This window comes from Ailuropoda melanoleuca, chromosome X (assembly GCF_002007445.2).
Source record: "Ailuropoda melanoleuca isolate Jingjing chromosome X, ASM200744v2, whole genome shotgun sequence".
Classification (NCBI taxonomy): Eukaryota; Metazoa; Chordata; class Mammalia; order Carnivora; family Ursidae; genus Ailuropoda; species Ailuropoda melanoleuca.
In genome coordinates, this window is record NC_048238.1 from 41,517,544 (window position 1) to 41,540,039 (window position 22,496).

Below are 22,496 nucleotides of genomic sequence, written 5' to 3' on the forward strand. Positions count from 1 at the left end.
GCTCAGCAGGGAGCCTGCTTCTCCCTCTGCCTGTCGCTCTCCCTGCTTGTGCTCTCTCTCTCTCTGACAAATAAATAAATAAAATCTTTTTTAAAAAGAAACTAATATAATGCTGTATGTTAATTACACTTCAATAAAAAAAAATAAAAGTCCATTAGATGTAAAAAAAAATTCTCAAGGCCATTTCCAAATTTGGATAAGATTGCACTAAGCAAGGGAGCCTAAGTGGCTCAGTCATTTAAGCATTTGCCTTCAGCTCAGGGTCCTGGGATCAAGCCCTGTGTAGGGCTCCATGCTGAGCATGGAGTTTGCTTGTCCCTCCCCCTCCCCTCCCCCTGCTTGTGCTTTTTCTCTCTCTCTCAAATAAAATCTTTAAAAAAATAAAAATTAAAGATTGCACTAAACAAAATTGATAAATCAGTTTTAAAATATCTAAGCATAAGGCTGAATTTGTATTACAAATTATTGATACTGCATGCTGTTTCAAACTATTTTGGATAAATTTCTGCAGGACTTAGATCAAAATATTAAGAGCGAAGTCAGTGGCTGCCTTTTGTAAATCAGATGTGTTTGTAGAAAATAACTTATCTCTGGATAAAATCCAAAATCTGAAGCCACTAATTTTTCTTATCACCATTTGAAATGTGAAATTAGAGTATCTATGGGCTCTTTAATTTGTTTGATATGCACTTTTCCCATAGTAAGTGATATTCTCAAACAGTGATTCATACATTTGCAATTTCTTTTTTTTTTTTGTTTACATTTTCAAATTCTGTACTGTCCTTTTTAGTTTATTTTAAAATTTGATAATTATAGGGGTGCCTGGCTGGCTCGGTTGATGGAGTGTTTGACTCTGGATCTTGGGGTTGTGAGTTCAAGCCCCACATTGGGTATAGAGATTACTTTAAAAAATAAATTAAAGGAAATTTGATAAGTATATACATATCTTGTGCTACCATTGTACATTCAGCAAAATTTCTTTCAAAGTTACATTCTCTTATTTGTTGGAAGCAGAGGAATGGGCCATCTATTAAGTACGCAGCTTTTTATATAGTCATTCTTTTTTTAATTACAGAGCTTTACTAACTTTTCCCACTTGGCTCAAAATATCACCCCACACAGATAAGTCCCATACAAATTTGTAATTGATTTTCACCAAGATGCTTTGTTTGACAAATGACATATTTTTGTCATTTCATAGTATATATCTTAATATACGATAAACGTTTTTGATTATATTTGATCTTGGTGCTCATTAAATATCTGTACATATTTTTAATGTTGTTTTTAGGGAAGACATAAAAATATCCCATCTGCTAGTTGGATTCACAAATTACTTCACAATACATACATATAGGACATAATCATGTTGTGTACCTTAAACCACCACCCAGCCACCCAGGCATCCCAATTTTGATTTATTTCTTAACACGTTTTTCTTTTTTCCTGACCATTGTACTACTTGGCTTTTTAGAAGCCATATTTGTCTGGAATATTTTTAGTATAAATTTAAAATATATTTATTTTTACTAACACAATATTTTGAGTAAATATACATGACATATGTTTAATACATATTAAGATCCTATAAATTGTAATATTTAATAAAACAGGTGTGCATAAAAATTTCTATCAACAATACAAAAATCAATCATTACAAATAGCAGAAAACTGTCTACCCTATTTCCAGACAAAGTTGGTCAAAAGAAGTATTCAAAAATAATTTTTGGGGGTGCCTGGGTGGCTCAGTCGGTTATTAAGCGTCTGCCTTCCGCTCAGGTCATGATCCCAGGATCCTGGGATGGAGCCCCACATTGGGCTCTCTGCTCAGAGAGCATCCATTCCCCTCAACCCATCTCTCTCAAATAAATAGATAAATAAAATCTTTTTTAAAAGAAAAATAATTGGGGCACCTGGGTGGCACAGCAGTTAAGCGTCTGCCTTCGGCTCAGGGCGTGATCCCGGCGTTATGGGATCGAGCCCCACATCAGGCTCTTCCGCTATGAGCCTGCTTCTTCCTCTCCCACTCCCCAGCTTGTGTTCCCTCTCTCACTGGCTGTCTCTATCTCTGTCGAATAAATAAATAAAATCTTAAAAAAAAAATAAAAGAAAAATAATTGTTTATAAAAGAATTTAATAGTAGCAAACTATCACTATTTTAAGTGAATAAAGTATAAATGTTTCCCAGTCAATATTTTTCCCTGGTTAAAGATATTGTTTGTTCAGAAAATGCTTGATATTTGATTAGATTTAATTTTTGAAAAGTCAAATAAATCAATAAATTTGTATTACTTACCTAAGTGCTCTTAATATTTAAAAAATCACACAAACGTGTTTGTAATAAAATAAAACTTACCCTTTTACCTTGAAATACTGTAGATGGCAGCTATAAACAATGGAAAAAACTTGTCAACTTCCCTCAGGATGAACAATGACCTTCAAAAGAAATTGCAAATGAGAGGTTTTTTTTAAATCAAGGTATAGTTGACATACAGTGTTGTATTTATTTTGAGTATAACATAGTGATTCAACAGTCCTATACATTATGCAAGGCTCACTATGATAAGCGTAGTCACCATCTGTCATCATATGTTACTATAATATTATTGATTATATTTCCTATGCTATACTTTTCATTTCAGTGATTAATTTTATACCTGGAAGTTTCTCCTTCTTAATCCCCTTCACTTATTTGGTCCATTCCCCTCAACCCATCCCCTCTGGCAACTGCCAGTTTGTGAGAGATTTTTTTTTTTTTTGGTATGTCATTAAGCCTGCCCAGCCCCCACAAGCTGCATGATTCCTGGGGTAGTACAAGTGCAGGGTGGAATTCTGTCTTTTTTTTTAAAAGATTTTATTTATTTATTTGACAGAGATAGAGACAGCCAGTGAGAGAGGGAACACAGCAGGGGGAGTGGGAGAGGAAGAAACAGGCTCCCAGCAGAGGAGCCTGATGTGGGGCTCGATCCCATAACGCCGGGATCACGCCCTGAGCCGAAGGCAGACGCTTAACCGCTGTGCCACCCAGGCACCCCTGGAATTCTGTCTTGATGTCAAATTTTGAGATTGTGTGCATCATGGATTGTTTTGCATTAATTTTTACTTTTTTTTCAAAATGGCAGTGAAATGTTAGTTATCCCTTTGCTAACTATACTAGAATTAAAATAAAAAACCAAAATGTTATTCATCTTGGTTACTGACTTTTTTTTTAGTAGCGTCCTTTCTCCCTGCGCAGCATGGAGCCCCACACAAGGCTTGAACTCGTGACCCTGAGATCAAGACCTGAGCTGAGATTGAGTCAGGCACTTAACTGACTGAACCACCACGTGACCTGACTTACTTTTTTGAGATCCCTTTAAATTTTGCACACAGCTCTGCTTGGGTCTTGTTTTTTTATTTTGCTGGTCTTAAAATCCTTACCTTTGAAGAGGGTTTTTAGTCCATTTACACTTTTTGGAGTTACTGATATGGTCAGATTAAGCTCTATCATATTGTTATATGTTTTCTATTTGTTCCTTCTGGTTTTTCATTCTCTGTTCCTCCTTTCCCACCTTCTTTTGAGTTAACCAAATTACTTTAATATTTAATTGTTATTCTTCTATTGGCTTTTTACCTGTCCCTCTTTTCATTATTTTCTTTAGAGGTGGCCCTGGTAATTACAAAATGCATCCTTAACTTACCACAGTGAACTAAAAGTTAATATTGTACCATTTCACATGAGATGCAAAAGTCTTGCAACAGTATAGTTTCCCAAATTCTGTCCTTTGTGTCGTTATGTATATCTACATACATTGTAAAACCCACAATTCAGGTTGATCCTCTTTTTTTTTTTAAGTAAACTGTATGCCCAATGTGGGGCTTAAACTCAGGACCCTGAGATCAAGAGTCGTGTGTTCTACAAACTGAGACAGTCAGGTGCCCCCAGATTGATCCTCTTGAGACATGTTTTAAGGACATTTTAGAGAGGATCCACAGTAACCCTTACTCTAGCAAGGACTGAAGTGGCCTACTCTTAAGGCATGGTCTTTCTAGGGTGTTTGTTTCTCATTATGGTATTGGATGAGAACTCTCTACTCAGGCTGGTCAAAAGACTTATGTCTCCCAGAACTGTGCAAGCATCCATTTAGTTCATGGAATCCCAGGACTGATCTCTGCCTGGCTTCCCAGTGTTTAATTGTAAGCCTGCACAGACTAGTATTTGGCCAAAAACTTACAGCATTGCCTGTGGTGATTTCTGGACAACTACCTTTAAAAAGCTTCTTTTTCTTCAGTAGAATGAAATCCCAGCAGCCCTGCAATCTGATCTGTCCCTCCCAACTCAGCTCTGCTTAGACTCTACTTCCCTATGGGGAGGTCCTGAAAACGACCCAGGTGGAAAGAAGGTTCAGCCCAGGCTTATTGCGTGTTTCTCTTCTCTCAACCATCATGTTCCATCCAGTGGAGCATAGGACCCCAGATAGCCTTGACAAACTTATCTGTAGAATGACACCAGCTTTTGGGTCTCAGCACCGCCCTCCAAAAAAACCCAGAATTGACAGATGGCGATAAACATGACTATGTTTGCTTAAATATACAGCCAGGCTTTCCTTGTCATTTGTGATCTTGACACTTGTAGAATGTGGGTAAAATATTTTGTAGGATGTCCCTGTCCTGATTTGGTTTTCTCTGCTGTTGTCTCATCATTACACAGGGGCTATGGGGTTTTGAGGAAGAATACTATGAAAGTGAAATGCCTTCTCATTGTATCACTTCAGGGGGTACATGACAGCAATGTGTCTTAGAACTGGTGATGTTTGGGACACCTGGGTGGCTCAGTCAGTTAAGTGTCTGCCTTTGGCACAGGTCATGATCCTGGGGCCCTGTGATCGAGCCCTGCATCAGGCTCCCTGCTCAGCAGAAAGTCTGCTTCTCCCTCTTTCTGCCTGCCGCCCCCCCGCCCCCGCTTGTGCTCTCTTTCTTTAATAAAAATTTTGGAGGTGATACTTTAAAGCCATGCAACTATTGTGTTCACCTTAAAGTTTTGCCCACTAATATTTGCATTAATCGATCAGGTCTGCAATAGTTATTACTGTGGTATTTTACCAATAATATTCTATTTCCCTCATTCCTTCTATATTTATTACTATTTGGAATTCTTATGCATGGTATTGTCCAGTAGCCAGCATTTATTTATTCAATCATATCGCTGATTTATATAAGTATGGAATCACAGATATTTCATTTTGGGGACTATAAACCAATACTATCATGATTTTTTTGTTGCTCAAGCTGTTCCAGCTTTGGCCATTGGGAGCTTTCAGGATGGCTCTTGTATCCTTATGACATATTCCTTTTTTTTTTCTGGTACTTCCTTACTTTCTGGGACTAGTGTATCCTTATGACATATTCCTTTTTTTTCTGGTACTTCCTTACTTTCTGGGACTATAGGACGCTCCAGGCCCATCTTGTACTTCCCTACCCTGGCCTTATGACTAGCCATTTCTCCAAGGATACCTGGTTCCTTTTACTGGAGAACGGCATTTAGAAACCAAGATTTGGGTACTAAAGATGCTCATTGTTTTTAGAAGAGCAGTGTTGAGCCCTTCTCAGTGGACAGACTGCGAAACCGTCAGAGGAAACCAAGATATGGTGGCTAAAAGCGATGTGGTAGGGAGCTGCTAAGATGGCCCCTCAGTGGTCCCTCCCTACTGATATTCATGGTCTTTTGTAATTCCCTCCCCTGGAGTAACTTGATTCTAACCAAGAAAATGCCTGCCTTTGAGGAGATGTGGCTTCCCATGATTAGATTACAAGAGACTGTAACTTCCGTTTCACTAGTTGACTCTCTTGCTGGCTTTGACAAAGTGAACTACCATGCTGTGAGCTGCCTCATGGAAGGAAAGGAACACATGTCAAGGACTGAGGGCACCCTCAGCTGACAGCCAGCAAGGAACTGGGGCCCTCAGTTCAACAGGCTACAGAGAACTGAGTCCTGCCTGAACTCACAGGAGCTCAGACCAGGTCCTTCCCTAGTCTCACTTCCAGCGAAGTCCTGAATCCTGCCCAACACCTTCCTTGATGGTATCCTTGGGAAAGCCACTGGAGCAGAAGACCCAGCTAAGCCAGACCGGATTCATGACCCACAAAATCTGGGAGAATGTGAACGTGGTTGTTTTTAGCCACGGAGATTGTGGTAATTTGCTACACAGGAAGAGATAACAGATAGAGTTTCCTTACTTGGATCCTAGAACAGAAAAAAAAAAATCATGGAAAAAACAGTCAAATCCAAATAAAGTCTGAAAGTTGAGTTCCTGGTACTGTGCCAATGTTATTTTCTTAGCATTGATAAATATGCCATGATTCTGTAAGATATTTACATTAGAGGGAGCTGGTTGATGGGTATGGGAACGTCAATGCCTTCACAGCTCTTCTGTAAAGCCGAACTTATTTCAGAATACAAACTTTGAGAAAAACACTTCTGGGCGTTACATATTATGTTCACAAAATGAAAAAGAGAACATAGCAGATTCGAGGAGAAAAAAGTCCAGAAAAGGTTATCAGGGAGCCACCAGTCTGGTGCTAGAGACTCAGCAAGCAGGCCTTAGGGGTCAGTGTGACAGGCCAGAGAGGAGTAGAAAGGGGGGTGGTCACAATTTGCTGGGGGAGACGCAGGGCCAGGCCCAATGCCCGTCCTGGGAGTCAGAGTCTGGCGGAGGAGTTCCAGAAATAATATTTTTTCCCAGCCGTCAAGAAGACTATTTGTGTTTGTTTACCTCCATTTAAATTCCCCCCAAATGTCAACATTTGTCCCAAAATGGAACTGCTTGCCTGGCCCTCCACCTTTATGGCTTTTGTTTGTGCCCTTTGGACCATTTGGCAGACCTCTACTGTCAGCCAGGAGCTATCCTCATATGCTTCCTTATTGGTTTCCAAAGTGAGCGTGCAAGGAAATCTTTGCCCCCTCTGCCCTCGGTGACGTGCTGCAAACCAGACCTCTCACTCTCCTAACTTGACTGTTTAGCTCTTCGTCCGTCTATCAGCTGTGTTTCCTCAGAGAGTTAAACTCTCGTTCTCAGTTTCTCCCAACAAGAAACGGGACTAAGAAGTGGTCTTTTCTTGGGGCGCCTGGGTGGTGCAGTCATTAAGCGTCTGCCTTCGGCTCAGGGCGTGATCCCAGCGCTCTGGGATCGAGCCCCACATCAGGCTCCTCTGCTATGAGCCTGCTTCTTCCTCCCACTCCCCCTGCCTGTGTTCCCTCTCTCGCTGGCTGTCTCTGTCAAATAAATAAATAAAAATCTTAAAAAAAAAAAAAAGAAGTGGCCCTTTCTTGATAAATAGTCCTTAGATGAGACAATTAGGTGAAACACTCTTACCAGGGGCGCCTGGCCTGGCAGGTAGTTAAGAACTGACTGCTTTTGCTTACACGGTGTTTTCCTTCAGCCTCTCTGTCTAAATATTTTTTTATCCATCCCACTTAAATCTGTTTCTTCCAAGAACCTTCCTTCCTCTTGGCCAGCCCTATCCATGCTCACTGTACAGTCAAAAGCAAGGACAGGACACTCTTTGCCAAAGTTAAAAGCGCATCAAACACGCCTAGCATTTATTAATCACAAACCTACATACCCCTTAGTACACCCTCCTTGGGGCTTGACCGCAAGGATCCAAAGCTGACAACCTTGGGTGTATGTGGTAGGAAGGGTGGGGATGGGCAGGGAGTGTCTCTTAATAGCTCTGAAATGGGGAGGATTCCCCCAAATGGAGAACCGGGTGGAGGCCAGAGGTTGGAGGTGACCTAGCTTCTGAGAAGGGGAGGGGGGCAATAAAAAAAATCAGATAAACAAAAGAGGGGTACACACGCTTTTGCAACCCTCCCTCCAAGCCTCTGCTTTGGTGGGGTAGGCTTCCACTGTTTTCCTGGGCTTGGGAACTCCCCAGAAAGGCCCCTTCCTTCATCACGTTCCTCTAGACTGTAAGAGTGCTGGGGCACGGTTCTGGGAACCTGTACTCAGTACCCCCTTATTCCTATTACCTCCCCAAACTGCCCTTCGAGGTAGGAGGCAGGACTCTACCCAAGGGTGAGGGTCTAGCTCTCACTCCTGATCTAGGTCTGGAATGTCGACCCCCACGATTTCAAGATCTGCCCCCTTCTCCAAGGGCAAGGTCGGCTCAGAGCCCTCCTGGGTTAGGTCCCGTTGGTCCCAGGTTAAGGCTGGGGAGCTTAAGTAGCACTCCCCCCTGCAGCGTGGAATTCTTGGATGGGATGTTGCTAAGGGACAAGGTCTGTGATCTCCACATGGTGGCCTGATCCACTGACCCCTCAGAGCCTGAAATACCTGCGCCTCGGCGGTGCCTATAGGGAAGGGGCGGGGCCTGGCTCCTGCATTGCCGAAGGCCAGGACTGAGCTCCCAGGTGAAGGGGCTCTCCTCCTCACTTCCGTTCCTTGGCTGGACAGGGCGGGGATCAGGAGAAAGGGGCTGGGCTTAAACCCCCAGGGTGAGACCTCTATTATTTTGACTCCCCTTCCTTGCCAGAATGGTCTAGACTAGTGGTTCCAAGAGACGGGGTGGACCAGTTGTCTTGCTACCTCCTTATCCCAGGAGACCTGGCTAGGAAAGTCCCCAAGCGACAGGGGGCCTAGCTCATTCCGCGTCCTTCCCTCACCTGGGCATGGGCGGGTCCCACGGGGCAGGGGCGAGGCTTCCATCTCCAGGGGACAGACCCCGAGGTTACCGCCTTCTCCACGGCTGAAACGCCTCACCGGCTGGTATTGCGGGGGGAGGGGGCGGGGCCTCATCTGACTCCTCCTCCTTGCTTGGTTACAGGGGCGGGACCTCATCGCATCTGCTCTTCCCCCAGAACACCTGGGCAGGGCAGTCTCACGGGAGGGTGGGGGAAAAGGCAGGGCCTCATCCTGACACGTCCTCCTTTCCTGGGTGGGGAAGTCCCAGGGGAGGGGTGAGGCCCGATCAGGACTCCTCCTCCATGCTGAAGCTGCTGCGGCGACTGCTGGCCTTGGAGACAGCGGGGGATACCGAGGAGAGCAGGGGGTCAGAGGCAGCCCGCAGTGGGGACAGGGCGCCCGACAGTCCCCCCACCACCCCCTCCTCCTCCTCCATCAGAATGTCCTCCAGCCCCAGGTGGAAGGGGTCACCCAGGTCCCCCAGGTGGTCGCTGGGAAAGTGCAGGTCCAGAAGGGCATCCGAGGGTGGCGCTGGGGGATGCTGATGGGGGGCACTCTGGGCAGGTCCCCCCGCTGCGTGAAACGGTGTCGCGCCTGGCCTGCCCTCCTCCTCTACGTCCAGCTGCTCTGGCTTGAGGCTGTCAGAGACGGAAGTTGTGGCCAGGGAGAGCAGCCCTGGGGTGGGAGGTACCGGCAAACCATGGATCTGTGCCTGCAATTCTAGCTCCTGCAAAAAGTAGGGGGTGGGGGGTGGGATCAGATGGGATTCACAGTTCCTCAGAGGCAGAGAAGTCTGATGGTTCAAAGGGGGGGCTGCCTGGGGGTGAAATCTGCCTCCGCTGCTCACTAGTTGTGACTTTAGGCAAGTTTTGCTTAACCTCGTGGGGCCTCGGAGTCCCACTCTGTAAAATGAGTGTAATAATGGTCCCTGCCTCACAGGATCATAGTGAGAGCTAACTTAGCAAATGGAGAAAAGGCTCCTGTCACAGTGTGCGGCTGGAGACAAACACCATATATGTTAGCCAACAGTCGTCGCTATTCTCGATAAGTTTACGATTACTACTTGTCATCACCATCGCGTGAGTCGGGAACCCCGGGGATCCCCCAAGTATGCCAGGAAAATCCTGGCCTGCTCTTCCTCTGCCTGTAGGAAGCCCTCTGTCACCTCTGCCACGGCCTCCTTGTCCCAAACCTGAATTCGGAGCTGCAGGCTGCGGTTGGCTTGCTCCAGGGAACGCTGCCGGCTCTCCAGGTCTTTAGAGCGCTGCTGCTCCTTCTGCAACTTGCGGATATAATCCACAGAGGCTTTCAGGATGGTGCCCTTGTTCCAGCGCATCTCCCTATAGGGCCCAACAGGGAGGAAAGGAGGGAGTGTTGCGTAGGGGGGCTCTCGGGAGCTGAGGGGGCAACTGCACCACCACAGGCCTAGACCCAGAGGTTGGGGGAGGGGGGTACATCAAGGGTATGGAATGCCCAGCCCAGTTGTTCTAGGGGAAGAGCAGATTTATGCTCCTACAACATGAAAAACCACTTCACTTGGGAGCCTCAGGGCCTCCAGGCCAGCTCTGCTCTCAGCCTTGAACACTCTTCCCCAGACACCGTGATGACTTCTGCCTCATCTCAAATGTTTCCTTGTCAGTCCAGGCCTGCCCTGTGCCCACTCTCCTCACCCCCAGTTGTGACCCTCGCCAACATTCCCCCATCTTCTATTTCTTTTTTAAAGTCAGCTCTATGCCCAACGTGGGGCTTGAAGTCACAACCCTGAGGTCAAGAGTCTCACACTGGGGGACCTGGGTGGCTCAGATGGTTAAGTGTCTGCCTTTGGCTCAGGTCATGATCTCCAGGTCCTGGGATCGAGCCCCGCATTGGAGTCCCAGCTCAGCAGGGAGTCTGCTTCTCCCCGACTCTCCCCCTGCTTGTGCTCTCTCTCTCAAATGAATAAATGAAATCTTAAGAAAAAATGTCACACACTCTACCCACTAAGCCAGCCAGGCACCTGCGCCCCATCTTCTCTTCTTTATTTTTCTCCACAACACTCCTCATAACCTTCCAGATTTTACTTATTTATCTTGTTTGTGGTCTGTCTGCCTCCACTAAAATATCAGTTCCAGGAGCTCAGGGATTTTTGTCTGTTTTGCCCCTGTGGTATCCTCAGGGCCTAGAGTGGTCCCTGACACAAAGCAGCTCAATGCTTCTCTTGAATGAATAATTAGGAAGTACTAAATGAACCACAAAGAAGTGCCTATGTCATATGGGGACCAGATGAGGCAGACTGCAATGTCATGCACCTAAAATTGTAGGCTGGGGACGATGAGGGGCTGCACCTCTGCTCAGGGTGATGAAAGCTGGACGGGCCAGGGCCAGGAGCAGAAACACCAGGCGGTTCTCACCCAGTAACAGCTTTAGGGGGATGGGGCCCTTGTCCCACTTTCCGCCAGCCCAAGGCTCCCTGGCCCAGACTCACGGGTCACTGGACTTGGGGATGAGGGTGCCCAGCTCCTTGATCCTGTCGTTGATGTTGAATCGCCGGCGACGCTCAACTTTGGGGGGGGGGAGTGGGGAGAAGGGTGGGAAAGTTGTCAACAGGCTGAGGAGGGAAGAGGAGGAACTGGGAGGTGGGCTGTGGCAGGGACAGGCCCCCCTCAAGGAAGGCCAGCATGGACTGAGGCAGGGCCGCACAGCATGCCGGCAAGGGCGCGTGAGCTCACTCACTTAGGTTGTGATTGTCTTTCTTCTGTCGTTCCTTCAAAAGGGCCTTGGCCTCCGTCTCTGGAAGAGAGTGGGGAGTCAGGGCCTCTGGCATGAGAAAGACAGAGGGCAGTGCATACAGCCACGGGGGTAGGATCTGGTGGGTGCAGGCGGGGAAGTAAGTGACTTTTTTTAAGTGCCACTTTTATAATTTTTTTTTTAAAGAAGCCCTGGTGACAGGTCATTTGTTAAACCCCAGACGAGAGGAAATGGGTTAAAAGCAAGCCCATGGGCTGTGTGGAAGAAGAGGGCGAACAGCCCCTTTCTGTCTGCTTAAACCCCTTCCCCCAGCATCAGGCCCACCTGGCTGACATGGGGCTGACCCCGGGGGACAGAATGGGCGCATGGGGCCAAGACCCTGGCCCTTACCAGAGATCTCCCGTTTGATGTTGGGCAGCTCAGCCGGGCAGGAGTTGCTGACAGTGATGGCTGGCGTGGCCACGCCCTGACTACTGTACACGTCGAGCAGATTCCCTGACACAGGCAGCTGGGGACAGGGAGGGCAGAGAGACGATGGCTAGGACCGGGCCCAGGCTGGGCCCCTTCTCAGAACCTGCCCCCCACCACGCTCCACACAGAACCGAACGCAAGGAGTGCCTGACTCAACACAGGGACTCTTCCTTCTCGTTCAAGGGAACTTCGCATGGCAACTCAACAGGGGGGACAGGGTCATATGGACCTACCCTGCTTTGCCAGGGAACCTGTGTCCGCTGGACCCGTTCATCGCACCCTTGCACGCCCTCAAATACCTCAGCGACCTCTGAAGCCCCCTCTCCCAACTCTGGGGTTGGCTCTGAGAAGAAATGCTGGAAAACCTCTCCTTCTCAGGTCTTTGTCAGTAACGATACGACATTCCAGCCCATTAGCCCCTCCTAGCACAACATTCCAAGTCAGCATTCTTGGAACACTGCAGCTCAATCTTCTCAGACCTTGGGAAATTGTCATGGTAACGTTCCATCCAAAATCTGGCCTTCGGGGAGTTCCAGCCCGATCTCTAGTCTTCTGCCGTGACCGTGTCCCACCACCTTATTATGCACATGGTCATACACGAAGCTCCTGACGTCTACTATCTTCCCACGCATTCTGATCTCTCAGGATTTCTTGTCCAACTACTCAACGAGCGCTGCTTTTATGCCAGGCTTGATTTTGTTTCTCTCTACTTCACCGTCTCCTGGATATATTCTAGGGCAACACACTAATCCCTAAGTAATTAGTCCCACTTCTTGATGAGTTATCGTCTCTTGAAACCCCTGCTAGTCTGCTGGATCCACGTAATATAAGGTCCCAGTCTCTAGCTGTGTCCAAATCAATAAAAAGTTCTGAGAAGCTGGTGCATTTATACACACTACTGTCCTTTCAGTGTTTTGGAAAGAAACAAAGCCACAGCCACTTGGTATGTCCCAAAGCAAGTTATGGGACTCCTGGAATGTTCCAGAACCAGAATGGTATAATTTATTGGCACATTCCTTGCTCTAGAGAGTTTTATCCCCTCACTACAAGCACCCAGCCTCTTGGCATGGTTCACTGAAAGAGATGCTGTCCATTCCAATCACCCCAAGGTTCAACCACACCAGGTTTTAAGACTTTTGATATGTTCCAATCACTACATGATCTGGGTATGTCCCAATGACCTGAATCCCTTGGTAAATTCAAATTGCTATGAGAGTCCCATTCCTTGGTCCCTCCCACACTGCAGCTTGAGCGCCTGGATATGCCCTGATTCTTTCCACGGAGTCCCCGCCCCTGTATCTATCAAAACCTACAAGGTCTACCTCTCCATGCAGCCCAACACAAGGTACCAGGGCCCTGGTGTGCTCTCTTCTCATCCCAAGGCCTCTTTCTCTATCTTAATATAATCCGAAGTAAGGGTCTTCTAGACACAGCCAGCCTGGGTGTCAGCTCAGGGATAGAGGGATGGAACTAACTGTCAGCCAGCCTCCCATCTCAGGGCCTCACCGTGCTGGGGAGCTGCAGGCCTGCAGTGCCTCCGGGCAGATAGCTGAGCATTTCATCGTTGTAACTGGATTCCAGGCTGATGATCTCATCAATGACATCGTCAATCTGGGGGAAGAAGGGAATACGGACGAGGGTTAGAAGGAGCTGGACAAGAGGGAGCATGGGAAAGTTGTCTGCCGCCACTTACCTCCTTCTCTGAGCTGGACCCAATAGTGAGTAGCGCCATGGGGCTGTTGGGAGCGCTGCCTGTGGGGCCGGTAGCATGAGCAGCCTCGGGCGCAGGGAGTGGCTGGGCACTAGCAGCCCCTGGTGGTGGGGTGAGGGCCTGGGAAGCCAGCTTGGGGCCCAGTGTGGTGGACAGGTACTGTTTCACCTGCTGCCGGCGTGCCTGCTGTAGGTGGTAGCGCGTCGGGTTCTCGAGATGGGTCTGCACCTGTGGGATGAGGGTGAGGAGGGATGGCAGGGGACAAGGTAGGGTGGGGTGACTCTGAGCCCCAGGCTGACCCTCAGAGGTCATCTGTTTCTAGGCTCAGGCCAGCAAACCAGGCCCAGAATCTAAGACTTCCCCCTACCTCCTCAAATACTGGGAAGTCTCCCCCAGGACCCAAACGCTTTTTCTCAGAAATCCCTCACAGCCCCCCCAAGAGCCACCCATGGCTGACTGAATCCCTCAGTTTCTGGAGCACCCTGTCACAGTTCCCGAGACTCCCCCACTAGTCCCTGACATCACCTAGGAGACGTGAGAACGACACGCGGCTTCCCAAGTCACCCCAATGGCCAAACTCCTAATGTATCACACATACAGGACGCTTCCTATGAAGTTCTTCCTGGGGTTACTTCAGAGGAGGCCCCAGGGCCCACTCGAGGCACTCACGGCCTTCCATGGTCTACCCAGACACCCTGCAGCTCCCAAGAACCTCTCACCACTGCACAAGAATGCCTCGGAAGCCCTAAAAGCAATGGGACACTGGGGCGCCTGGGTGGCATAGTAGTTAAGCGTCTGCCTTTGGCTCAGGGCGTGATCCCAGCGTTCTGGGATCGAGCCCCACATCAGGCTCCTCTGCTATGAGCCTGCTTCTTCCTCTCCCACTCCCCCTGCTTGTGTTCCCTCTCTTGCTGGCTGTCTCTCTATGTCAAATTAATAAATAAAATATTTAAAAAGAAAAAAAGAAAAAAAAGCAATGGGACACTAACAGCCTATTTGAACAATAACTGGGGCCTTCCTCAGAGCCCCTAGGACCTTGGCCCAAAAGCCACCACGACCACTCCTCAGTCACTGAGACCCCTCCCAGGGCCTCCGGATGTCACCTTACCTTGAGCACCTCCCTGGGCACCTGAGCAGGGGGAGGACGGCCCAACGTGTGGCCCCCCGCAGAGACGCCAACGACAGAGATGGCAGGAGAGGCAGGGGCAGGGCTGGGGAAGGAAGAGGCTGCGGCCTGTTCCCGTCGCTCACGCCTCTCCTGCTCCTGGGCCTGGGCCCGCATTAGCTGCTGCCGCAGCAAGACCCGCGACGAAGAAGAGGACGACATGGCAGGGGTCCTGGAGCCCCCTGCAGAAGATGATGCAGAGAGCGGAGCTGGGGTGGCTTGCAGTGATATTGGGAGGCTGTGGAATGGGAAATACGGGGCCACAGGTAAGCTAAAAGTCTCTTGCCAAGCCTAAGGAGTCATTGTGGGAGGGAGCACATGCTGCAATCAGGCCCGTTTTCTGCCTCCAGGGGCCACAGTGTGGAGGGGGGACACCCAGGAACCAGGACTGATCATCGCTCTCAGGGGTCACGGTCTGATGGGGAAGATGCCGGAACCAGGCCGAGTCCCAGCCCCTGGCGGTCACAGTCTGGTGGGGGAAGTGTTAGCCCTCGGTCCTTACGGGAAGGCTGGATCGGGGCCTGTGCAACACTGAGGAGAGGTGCCATTGCTAGGCTCTGGGAGAGGGGGCCATCCTATTTAAAGAAGAGCAGACGGACGCCAAACTGGGGTGGTAGCAGCAGATGAGGGTACAGAGGGCCCTTAAGCCCAATTTGGGGCTGAGGGTGCTCCCTGAGCCCCTGGTCGTGGGCATCTGGCTAGAGGGGCAAGTGCAGGCCCTTCGTCTGGCCCCAGCCTGGGCCTCTGAGTCCCAGGAGCTAGTCAGTCTTGAAAATCTCACAGATTTCACAATCCTCTCTTCCTGCCCCTCTTCCAGGTCCCCTCCCCTCTCTTAGAGCCCAGGCCGATGACTCAGCACATTTAGACTTCCAAGCTGGGGGAAAGGAGACCAGCAGGGGTTCCTCAAGGGTTGGGGGTGGGGGGAGTTTGTTGAGTGCGGGAAGGGGTGCGCAGGGGTTGTGGGCACGGCTCCGCCCACCTGGCGACTGGGCACAGGCCGGCGGTCCAAGGCTCCCGGCAACACTTGGGTATGAATGGGTATGCAGGTGAGGGGGGGGTAGGCAGCGGAGGTCTGGTTCAAGCTAATGCAATCCCAGCTCGGCCACCTGCTTTCCTGTGTGACATACTCTTTCAGGCCCCTAATTTCACGATCTGGAAAATGCAGGCTGCCGACAGGGTTGGCCTGGCACTGAGGGCCTCTGCCTGCCAGGAGGGGCTGGAGGAGCCTGAGGAATTGGGAGGGCAGTCAGAGGAGACAGACCTTGAGTGGAGCGGTAGGGGCTGGCTTTTGAGCTCGTAGAAGCTGTCCGGATCGAGGACGCTTTCTAATTCGATGTCAGCAACAATCCCTGATTCAGGAAGCAACGAGTTGAGGCTGAGGGTGGAAGGGAGGGAAGGGTGATGGTCAGTGAGCGTATGGAAACCTCACTCCCTTCCAAGAGAGAAAGAGTGGGCGGTGGGAGGAGAGAGACACACACCAGGGGAGAGGGGAACAGAGCGCATCCCTCAGAGGAGGCCACTCCGATGGGTACCGCCATCAGGAATTCCCAGGTCTTCCTCCCTCCCCACACCCCTCTTCCCTCCCCACTTTCTTTTGCTCTGTAACCCATAGTCCCTTAGGATTCAAAAGAGTAGTGTGCCTGGATCCCAGCTCCTCACTCTAACACAATCACATGTAACAACCTGGGTTAGAGGGAAAACAGAAGAGAAGAATTTAGGAATGACAATTCACTTTGCAGGAGTCCTGACTTTGCATTCAGAGTTCTTCCAGCCCCCACACCCCCTGCTGGGGTTTGGCAGCTGAATGGGAGCCCATGTAGGGGTACACACTTACAGCGCAGTAGAGGCACCCTTCAGCACAACAGTCCATTGTAACACAAACTGAATGCATCACAAAGAACTGGGGTTGGTGATTCACTTGATGGAAGGATCCACAACTTTGCAAATGAGTCCCCCCCCACCAGCCAGAGTTCAGGGGATGCCAACACACACCCAAATACAAAATGGAAATATCAAGGGCTCCCCTCATTCCAGCAATTTGGATTCAAAAGAGGGAGAATTGGCGGGGGGGGGGGGGGGGTGATCCGCTTACATGGGCATTCTTTTCTTGGCAGGAGGAGCCTGTCCAATGCTCTCCTGTTTTTTTGGATAGAACCACACACACACCCACACACACACCTCTAATACCAACACCCACTGACACAAAATAAGAAGCTATGTACACCCCTCCCTTTCAACTATTCCCACTACTGTGATGAGCCAGGTTGTCACGAAGGCATCAGAAGATGGGGAAGCATTAGGTGCAGACTCCTGCTCAGCCCTCCAGGCCGGGGTGTGTGGGGGGGAACAAGACCCTAGTGTGTAGGGGGGGCATTCACACGCCTGTGGATGGATATGCATCCGGAATTGAGTCGAAGACTTAGAAGCCTGACAGACTGTGGGTGACTTCGCTTGACAAGAACTCTCTCCCCTCGCCAAGGATCTGTCTTCCTTCCTTTCCTCACCCTCAGATGGGGACCTAAAACCACCCAGGAAGTCGGGAAGAGGAAGCTCGGGGAGTCGCTGAGCTCAGCGCAATCCCAGGAAGGAAGCAGGCAAAGCCCCATCTGCTGCTCGCACACCCATTGCACAGAAGTTCGAAGAGATGGGCACTGGGGTGGGCAAGGTGTGGACAGAGAGGACTGGGGCTCACAAGCCTGCTGGTGGAAGTGAGGATGCGAAGAGGCCACAGAGGACCCATCCAGGCAGGGATGGTGCAATTGGTGTTCATTCCAGCTCTAGGGGCAGATTCGAGATTATTTCCAGGGTCTGACAGACTGGGAGGGGGAGAAAAAGAACGTACGCGCGCCCGCGTGCGCGGGCACATGCATGTGCACGCGCAGGGGGTGAGCCAGGCAGGCTGAGAGGCTAGGATGGGTGGCAGCAGGACCAAGACCCTTCTCCGGGTTCCCAAGTAAGGTCTGAGGCCTTCTTCTCCAAGCTAAGAAGCAGCACCATCTCTATTGCCTCTGTCGGCCTCACTGTCTCCCATTCAAGCCCCTATGGGGGTGTGGAAAGAGGGCTTTTCCACTATCCCTGGGATCTGACCCAGCTGGGTGGGTGGGCAGGGGTGAAGTGATTATTCTGGTCAAGTCTTGATGAACGTTGCTTCTCTTGCTCACTCACACACACAAAGCTGGTCCCACGTAGTATATCTGAGATGCCCCCAAGTCCCTCCAGATTCCTGTTATCCCCAAACATAGCCTCAAGCAACCGGCCACTGGGAATCATCCAGCTTCTAAAACAGCACTTCTGTCTCCCAGGACCCTCTCTCTCTGACACTGACGGGAAAAGTCCCTTCAGATCAGTGCCTCACCTACAGAGTACCACCTCAAATTCATCCCCCTCACGCCCGACTCAAGGACCCCAAATTCAGCCTCACTCCCCCAAGTTCAGTTACCCTAGACTAGGCTCTGGACACAACAGAATCTTTACCCTCTAAACCCAGTCAAGAGCCCCCCAAGTCGGAACCAGGCCTCCCTTAATGCACTTTCATGACTTCTTTAAGCCTCAGTCCAAGCAGGCCACCGCCGGATTCCTTAGGTAACCCCCCAAGACCGGCGCCCCGACGTCCTCCAAGCCTAGGCCGAGGGCCTCCAATCCCAGTCCTGGGCTCCCGTTGTCCCCCCAGATCAGGCCCCCAGGAACCCCAGTCGGCACTACCGGCCCCAGGCGGCCCCGCACCTGAGCAGCTGGGCCGAGTCGGCTGGCCTGCGCTCCTCCAACAGCACGAACACGGCTCGAGGGCCTTCCGCGCTGGCCTCTACGCCGTCCCGAGCTGGCTCGGCCGCATGAGACATGACGCCCGGCCCCGGGCGAGCCCTGCCAGGCCGGTCGGGCCTCGGCCCGGTCCCCCTAACAAAATAAGAGTCCCCCTCCCCCCGTTCGCGACCGCCTCCTCCGCTAAGCCATGGAGCTAGCTCTGCGCGGGCGGGCGGCGTCGGGGCGATGGGATGGGCCGTGAGTCATCCCCCGCCCTGAACGGACCAACACCACCCCCCTCAACCTAACCCCGGACGACCGCCCTCCTCCCCCCCCGTCCTCTTCCCCCTCCTCCCTGGGCTGGGGAAACTCCACAGGAAGTGACCGCACGGAGGATGGACGGCTCGCCGGACCACCCCCTCTGAGTGAGGCGGCCAATCATCAAGGGGTGGCTCGAGGGCCCGCCCTAAGCTACGCCTCCGACACCGAGGGAAAACTAGATTCGGCCGGCCCTAATTCCGAGAAGGAAGCATCTAGGCCACGCCCTCAGAGACAGAGGCAAATCAGCGAGAGGTACTTTGATTAAGCCACGCCTCCTCCTCGCAAATGATCCCTCCGCAAGATTTTTAAGCCGCTCCTTGGGTCCTCTGCGCCTGCGCACCGATGGCCTCTCAGCGCGCAGAGGGTCTCCAGGCCATGCTTCTAGCAGCGGGACCGCGCCCCCTCTTGGCCAATGTTCGTAATATCAGCTCTCTAGATCGCGCTGCAACCTCCATCTAGCCTCCTCCGCCTGAGCCTTAACTATGAGGCCTAGGCAGCTACCTTCCCTTGAGGGGCGCCCCAGAAACCCTGCCATTCCGTACCCACAAGCTAGCCGCCCAGCTGGTCTTCCCGGAGCACTCCGCCTACTCTGTGTCACCTAGAGCAGTTGTTGTACTAGGTCGTTGTGCTACATAGTAAGTGCTTAACAAATCCTTGACAGATGAATGAGTGGAAGGATGGAAATTAGATCTGGTCCCTTTGGTGAATGACTTCTAGAATCATTTGGATTTGAGCAAGGGACTGCCCCTCTCCGAGCCTCAGCTTTCCTGGCCTGTCAGATGGGGGTCATAATACCTGTCAGGCAGGGTTGTTATGAGGATTAGAGATAGTTTATGAAAAGTGCTAACAGGTTGTTTGGCATACAATAAGCTCTCAAAAACTTGTTTCACTCATTTGTGCACTGATTGAACAAACATTTATTGAGCTCCTCTGTGTTCCAGATACAGGCAAGCTGGCTTGCACACAGCAGAGGGTCCCCAGCCATGCTTCAGGGGCACAGTCAGCTCATAGAACACCTGGACCGGCAACCTTCCCTTGCTCTGTCCCAACATCCCAAGACCCTGCCCAGCGGTTGGACCTCAGGGAACTTTGCTGAGTTCTCATCTGTCTTGCACGTTCCTGTATTGGCACAGGAAGTTGGCTCGGTAAACACGCACATCCCCACACGCTCACACAGCCCCATTATCCACGTAATAAAGATGACAGTCCATTCCCAAATTAATCTTTGTTTTTAAAGATTTCTTTATGGGGTGCCTGGGTGGCTCAGTCGTTGAGCATCTGCCTTCGGCTCAGGTCATGATCCCAGGGTCCTGGGATTGAGCCCCGCATCAGGCTCCCTGCTCGGCAGGAAGCCTGCTTCTCCCTCTCACACTCCCCTTGCTTGTGTTCGCTCTCTTGCTGTCTCTTTCTGTCAAATAAATAAATAAATAAAATCTTTAAAAAATTAAATAAAGATTTATTTATTTATTTTGGAGAGAGAGAGATCACGTGCCAGGGGGAAGGGGCAGAGGGAGAGGGAGAGAGAGTCTCAGCTCATCCTGGTGCTTGATCTCAGGACCCCGAGATCAGGACCTGAGCCCAAACCAAGAGTCTGGTGCTTAACTGACTGCGCCACCGAGGCGCGCCCCCTCCATTAATCTTTTTTAAAAATCAACACATTACCAATAAAAATTCAAAATGGAACATGTAGACCTGATGTTAAAATTCCTATGGTACCTTAAATATGTAAGAATATCTAATATTATAAAAGAAGGAGAAAGGGGGGAGTCATTATCTTAACAGGTTCAAAGTTTATCACAAAGCACTAGTAATTAAAACATTGTGATATGGGAGTAGGAATAGAAAATTAGATCAATCGTACAGGAAAAGTCTAAAAATCGACCTAGGTACTTGTGAGAATCAGTAAATGATATTTTAAGAATGATATTTCAAGTAACTGGGTGGGATATGGACTAATTTACCAAAAGGTTTGGGGAGAAATGACTATCTTTTGGGGGAGGGATCATACTCTTAATTTACACAATTCAGAAAAAAATAATTCCATGGAGCACCTGGCTAGCTTAGTCGGTGAAGCATGCGACATTTGATCTCAGGGTTGTGAGTTTGAGCCCCATGTTGGGTGTAGAGGTTACTTAAAACTAAAATCTTTTTAAAAGGCAAAAAGAAAAAAGATTTTCAGTAAAGACCTAAACATAAACAAAAAAACTATAAAAAAACATCAGAACAGGGGTGCCTGGGTGGCTCAGTCAGTTAAGCGTCTGCCTTCCGCTCAGGTAATGGTCCCAGGGATCCAGCCCCATGTTGGGCTCCCTGCTCACCGGAGAGCCTGTTTCTCTCTCTACCTCTGCCCCTCCCCCCGTTCATGTTTTCTCTCTCTCTCTCTCCCAAATAAATAAATAAAATCTTAAAAAAACACATCAGAACAAAATATTTTTGGAGAATGTGTTTAAAACTTTGCCGAAAAAGACCTTCTTAAACAAGATACAAAAGGCAAAAGATATATTTTTTAAAGATTTTATTTATTTATTAGAGAGAGAGAGCAAGCACAATCAGGGAGAGCAGAAGAGGCAGAGGGAGAAGCAGACTCCCCATGCAGGGCTGGATCCCAGGACCCTGGGATCACGATCTGACCTGAAGGCAGAAGCTTAACCTACTGAGCCATCCAGGTGCCCCAAGGCAAAAGATATTTTAAAAGCAGCAATAAGCAACATTAAGTGGTCATTCTTAGCACTTTATCTTCGTTAATTCATTTTAATCCTCACAACAGAACCTCACAATAGTAAGGTTCCATTTATTATCCCAACTTCTAGGTCAGGAAACCAGGGTACAGGGGTGCCTGGGTGGCACAGTCCTTAAGCATTTGCCTTTGGCTCAGGGCATGATCCCGGCGTTCTGGGATCGAGCCCCACATCAGGCTTCTCTGATAGGAGCCTGCTTCTTCCTCTCCCACTCCCCCTGCTTGTGTTCCCTCTCGCCCTGGCTGTCTCTCTCTATCAAAATAAATAAAATCTTAAAAAAAAAAAGGAAACCAGGGTACAGCTAGGTTAAGTCATTTGCCCTAGGTCACCCCAGTTTATAAAACCTGGAATTGGAACCCAGGCATTCTTTACCACCCTGCTGCACTGTCTCTCCTGTTTGATCACGTGGAAATATAAAACTGTAGTCTGTTGGAGGATGCTACAAAGTTTAAAAACTTGCAGCTGACTGAGAGAAAAAAAATCTGCAGCATTAGACCCACAGGTTAATTATCCTGTCACATACTCCAGTTCTACAAACAGAAGCTTCATACACACATCCCAGATATGTCCATGACAAGTGCTTCCCCATCACCTGCACAATAAACCCATTCTTCATCCCTCTCAGTCTCTCTCTTAATCTCTTGCTCACATCTTTACGACTTTTTCAACACTGCGCTCCCTCCCTCTCTCTCTCTCTGGTGCATCTGGGGTCTCATTGCAAGGCAACTGTGGAGTGGGGTTAGCAGGAAATATAGAGGGAGAAGAGAGGGCAATCAGATGGTGAAGTTGGAGATGTTTAGAGATAGATGTGAGTGGAGATCAAAGGTGGCTTGGGGCGAGGTTGGGATCTATTACAGGACAGTATGCACGCAACTAAAGGATCACGTGAAGGCCTTCAGGAGGAATGAGACTGCTAGAAGCAGTTTAAGAGTGCAGGCAGGGGCCACTGGAGGGTAAATTGG

General features: G+C 49.6%; 1 protein-coding gene across 2 annotated transcripts; it reads right to left on the reverse strand.

Annotated features, from left to right (window-relative positions):
- Positions 1–7,541: 7,541 nt before the first annotated feature.
- On the reverse strand, positions 7,542–18,790 carry TFE3 (transcription factor binding to IGHM enhancer 3). Of its 2 annotated transcripts, none has more exons than XM_002917754.4 (10): positions 18,458–18,790; positions 15,996–16,109; positions 14,678–14,972; positions 13,552–13,797; positions 13,365–13,469; positions 11,778–11,895; positions 11,373–11,429; positions 11,125–11,200; positions 9,853–10,000; positions 7,542–9,387 (listed from the first exon to the last, which is right to left on the reverse strand). In XM_002917754.4, exons 1-10 carry the CDS (start codon positions 18,571–18,573, stop codon positions 8,947–8,949), a joined length of 1,716 nt encoding a protein of 571 aa, XP_002917800.2. In that variant the 5' UTR covers positions 18,574–18,790; the 3' UTR covers positions 7,542–8,946. The 2 variants fall into 2 exon arrangements, with proteins under 2 accessions (XP_002917800.2, XP_011221391.2); XM_011223089.3 differs by having other exon boundaries at positions 14,678–14,916; positions 18,458–18,485.
- Positions 18,791–22,496: the final 3,706 nt, after the last annotated feature.

Bases quoted from the DNA above. Each gene is read 5' to 3' on its own strand.
- TFE3 (XM_002917754.4), bottom strand. From the start codon at position 18,573: ATGTCTCATGCGGCCGAGCCAGCTCGGGACGGCGTAGAGGCCAGCGCG. The intron at 14,973-15,995 runs GTCTGTCTCCTC...CCCATTCCACAG, and splicing joins CCCCTACCGCTCCACTCAAG to CCTCCCAATATCACTGCAAG. The intron at 11,896-13,364 runs GTGAGGCCCTGA...CCCTGTCCCCAG, and splicing joins GCCTGCAGCTCCCCAGCACG to CTGCCTGTGTCAGGGAATCT.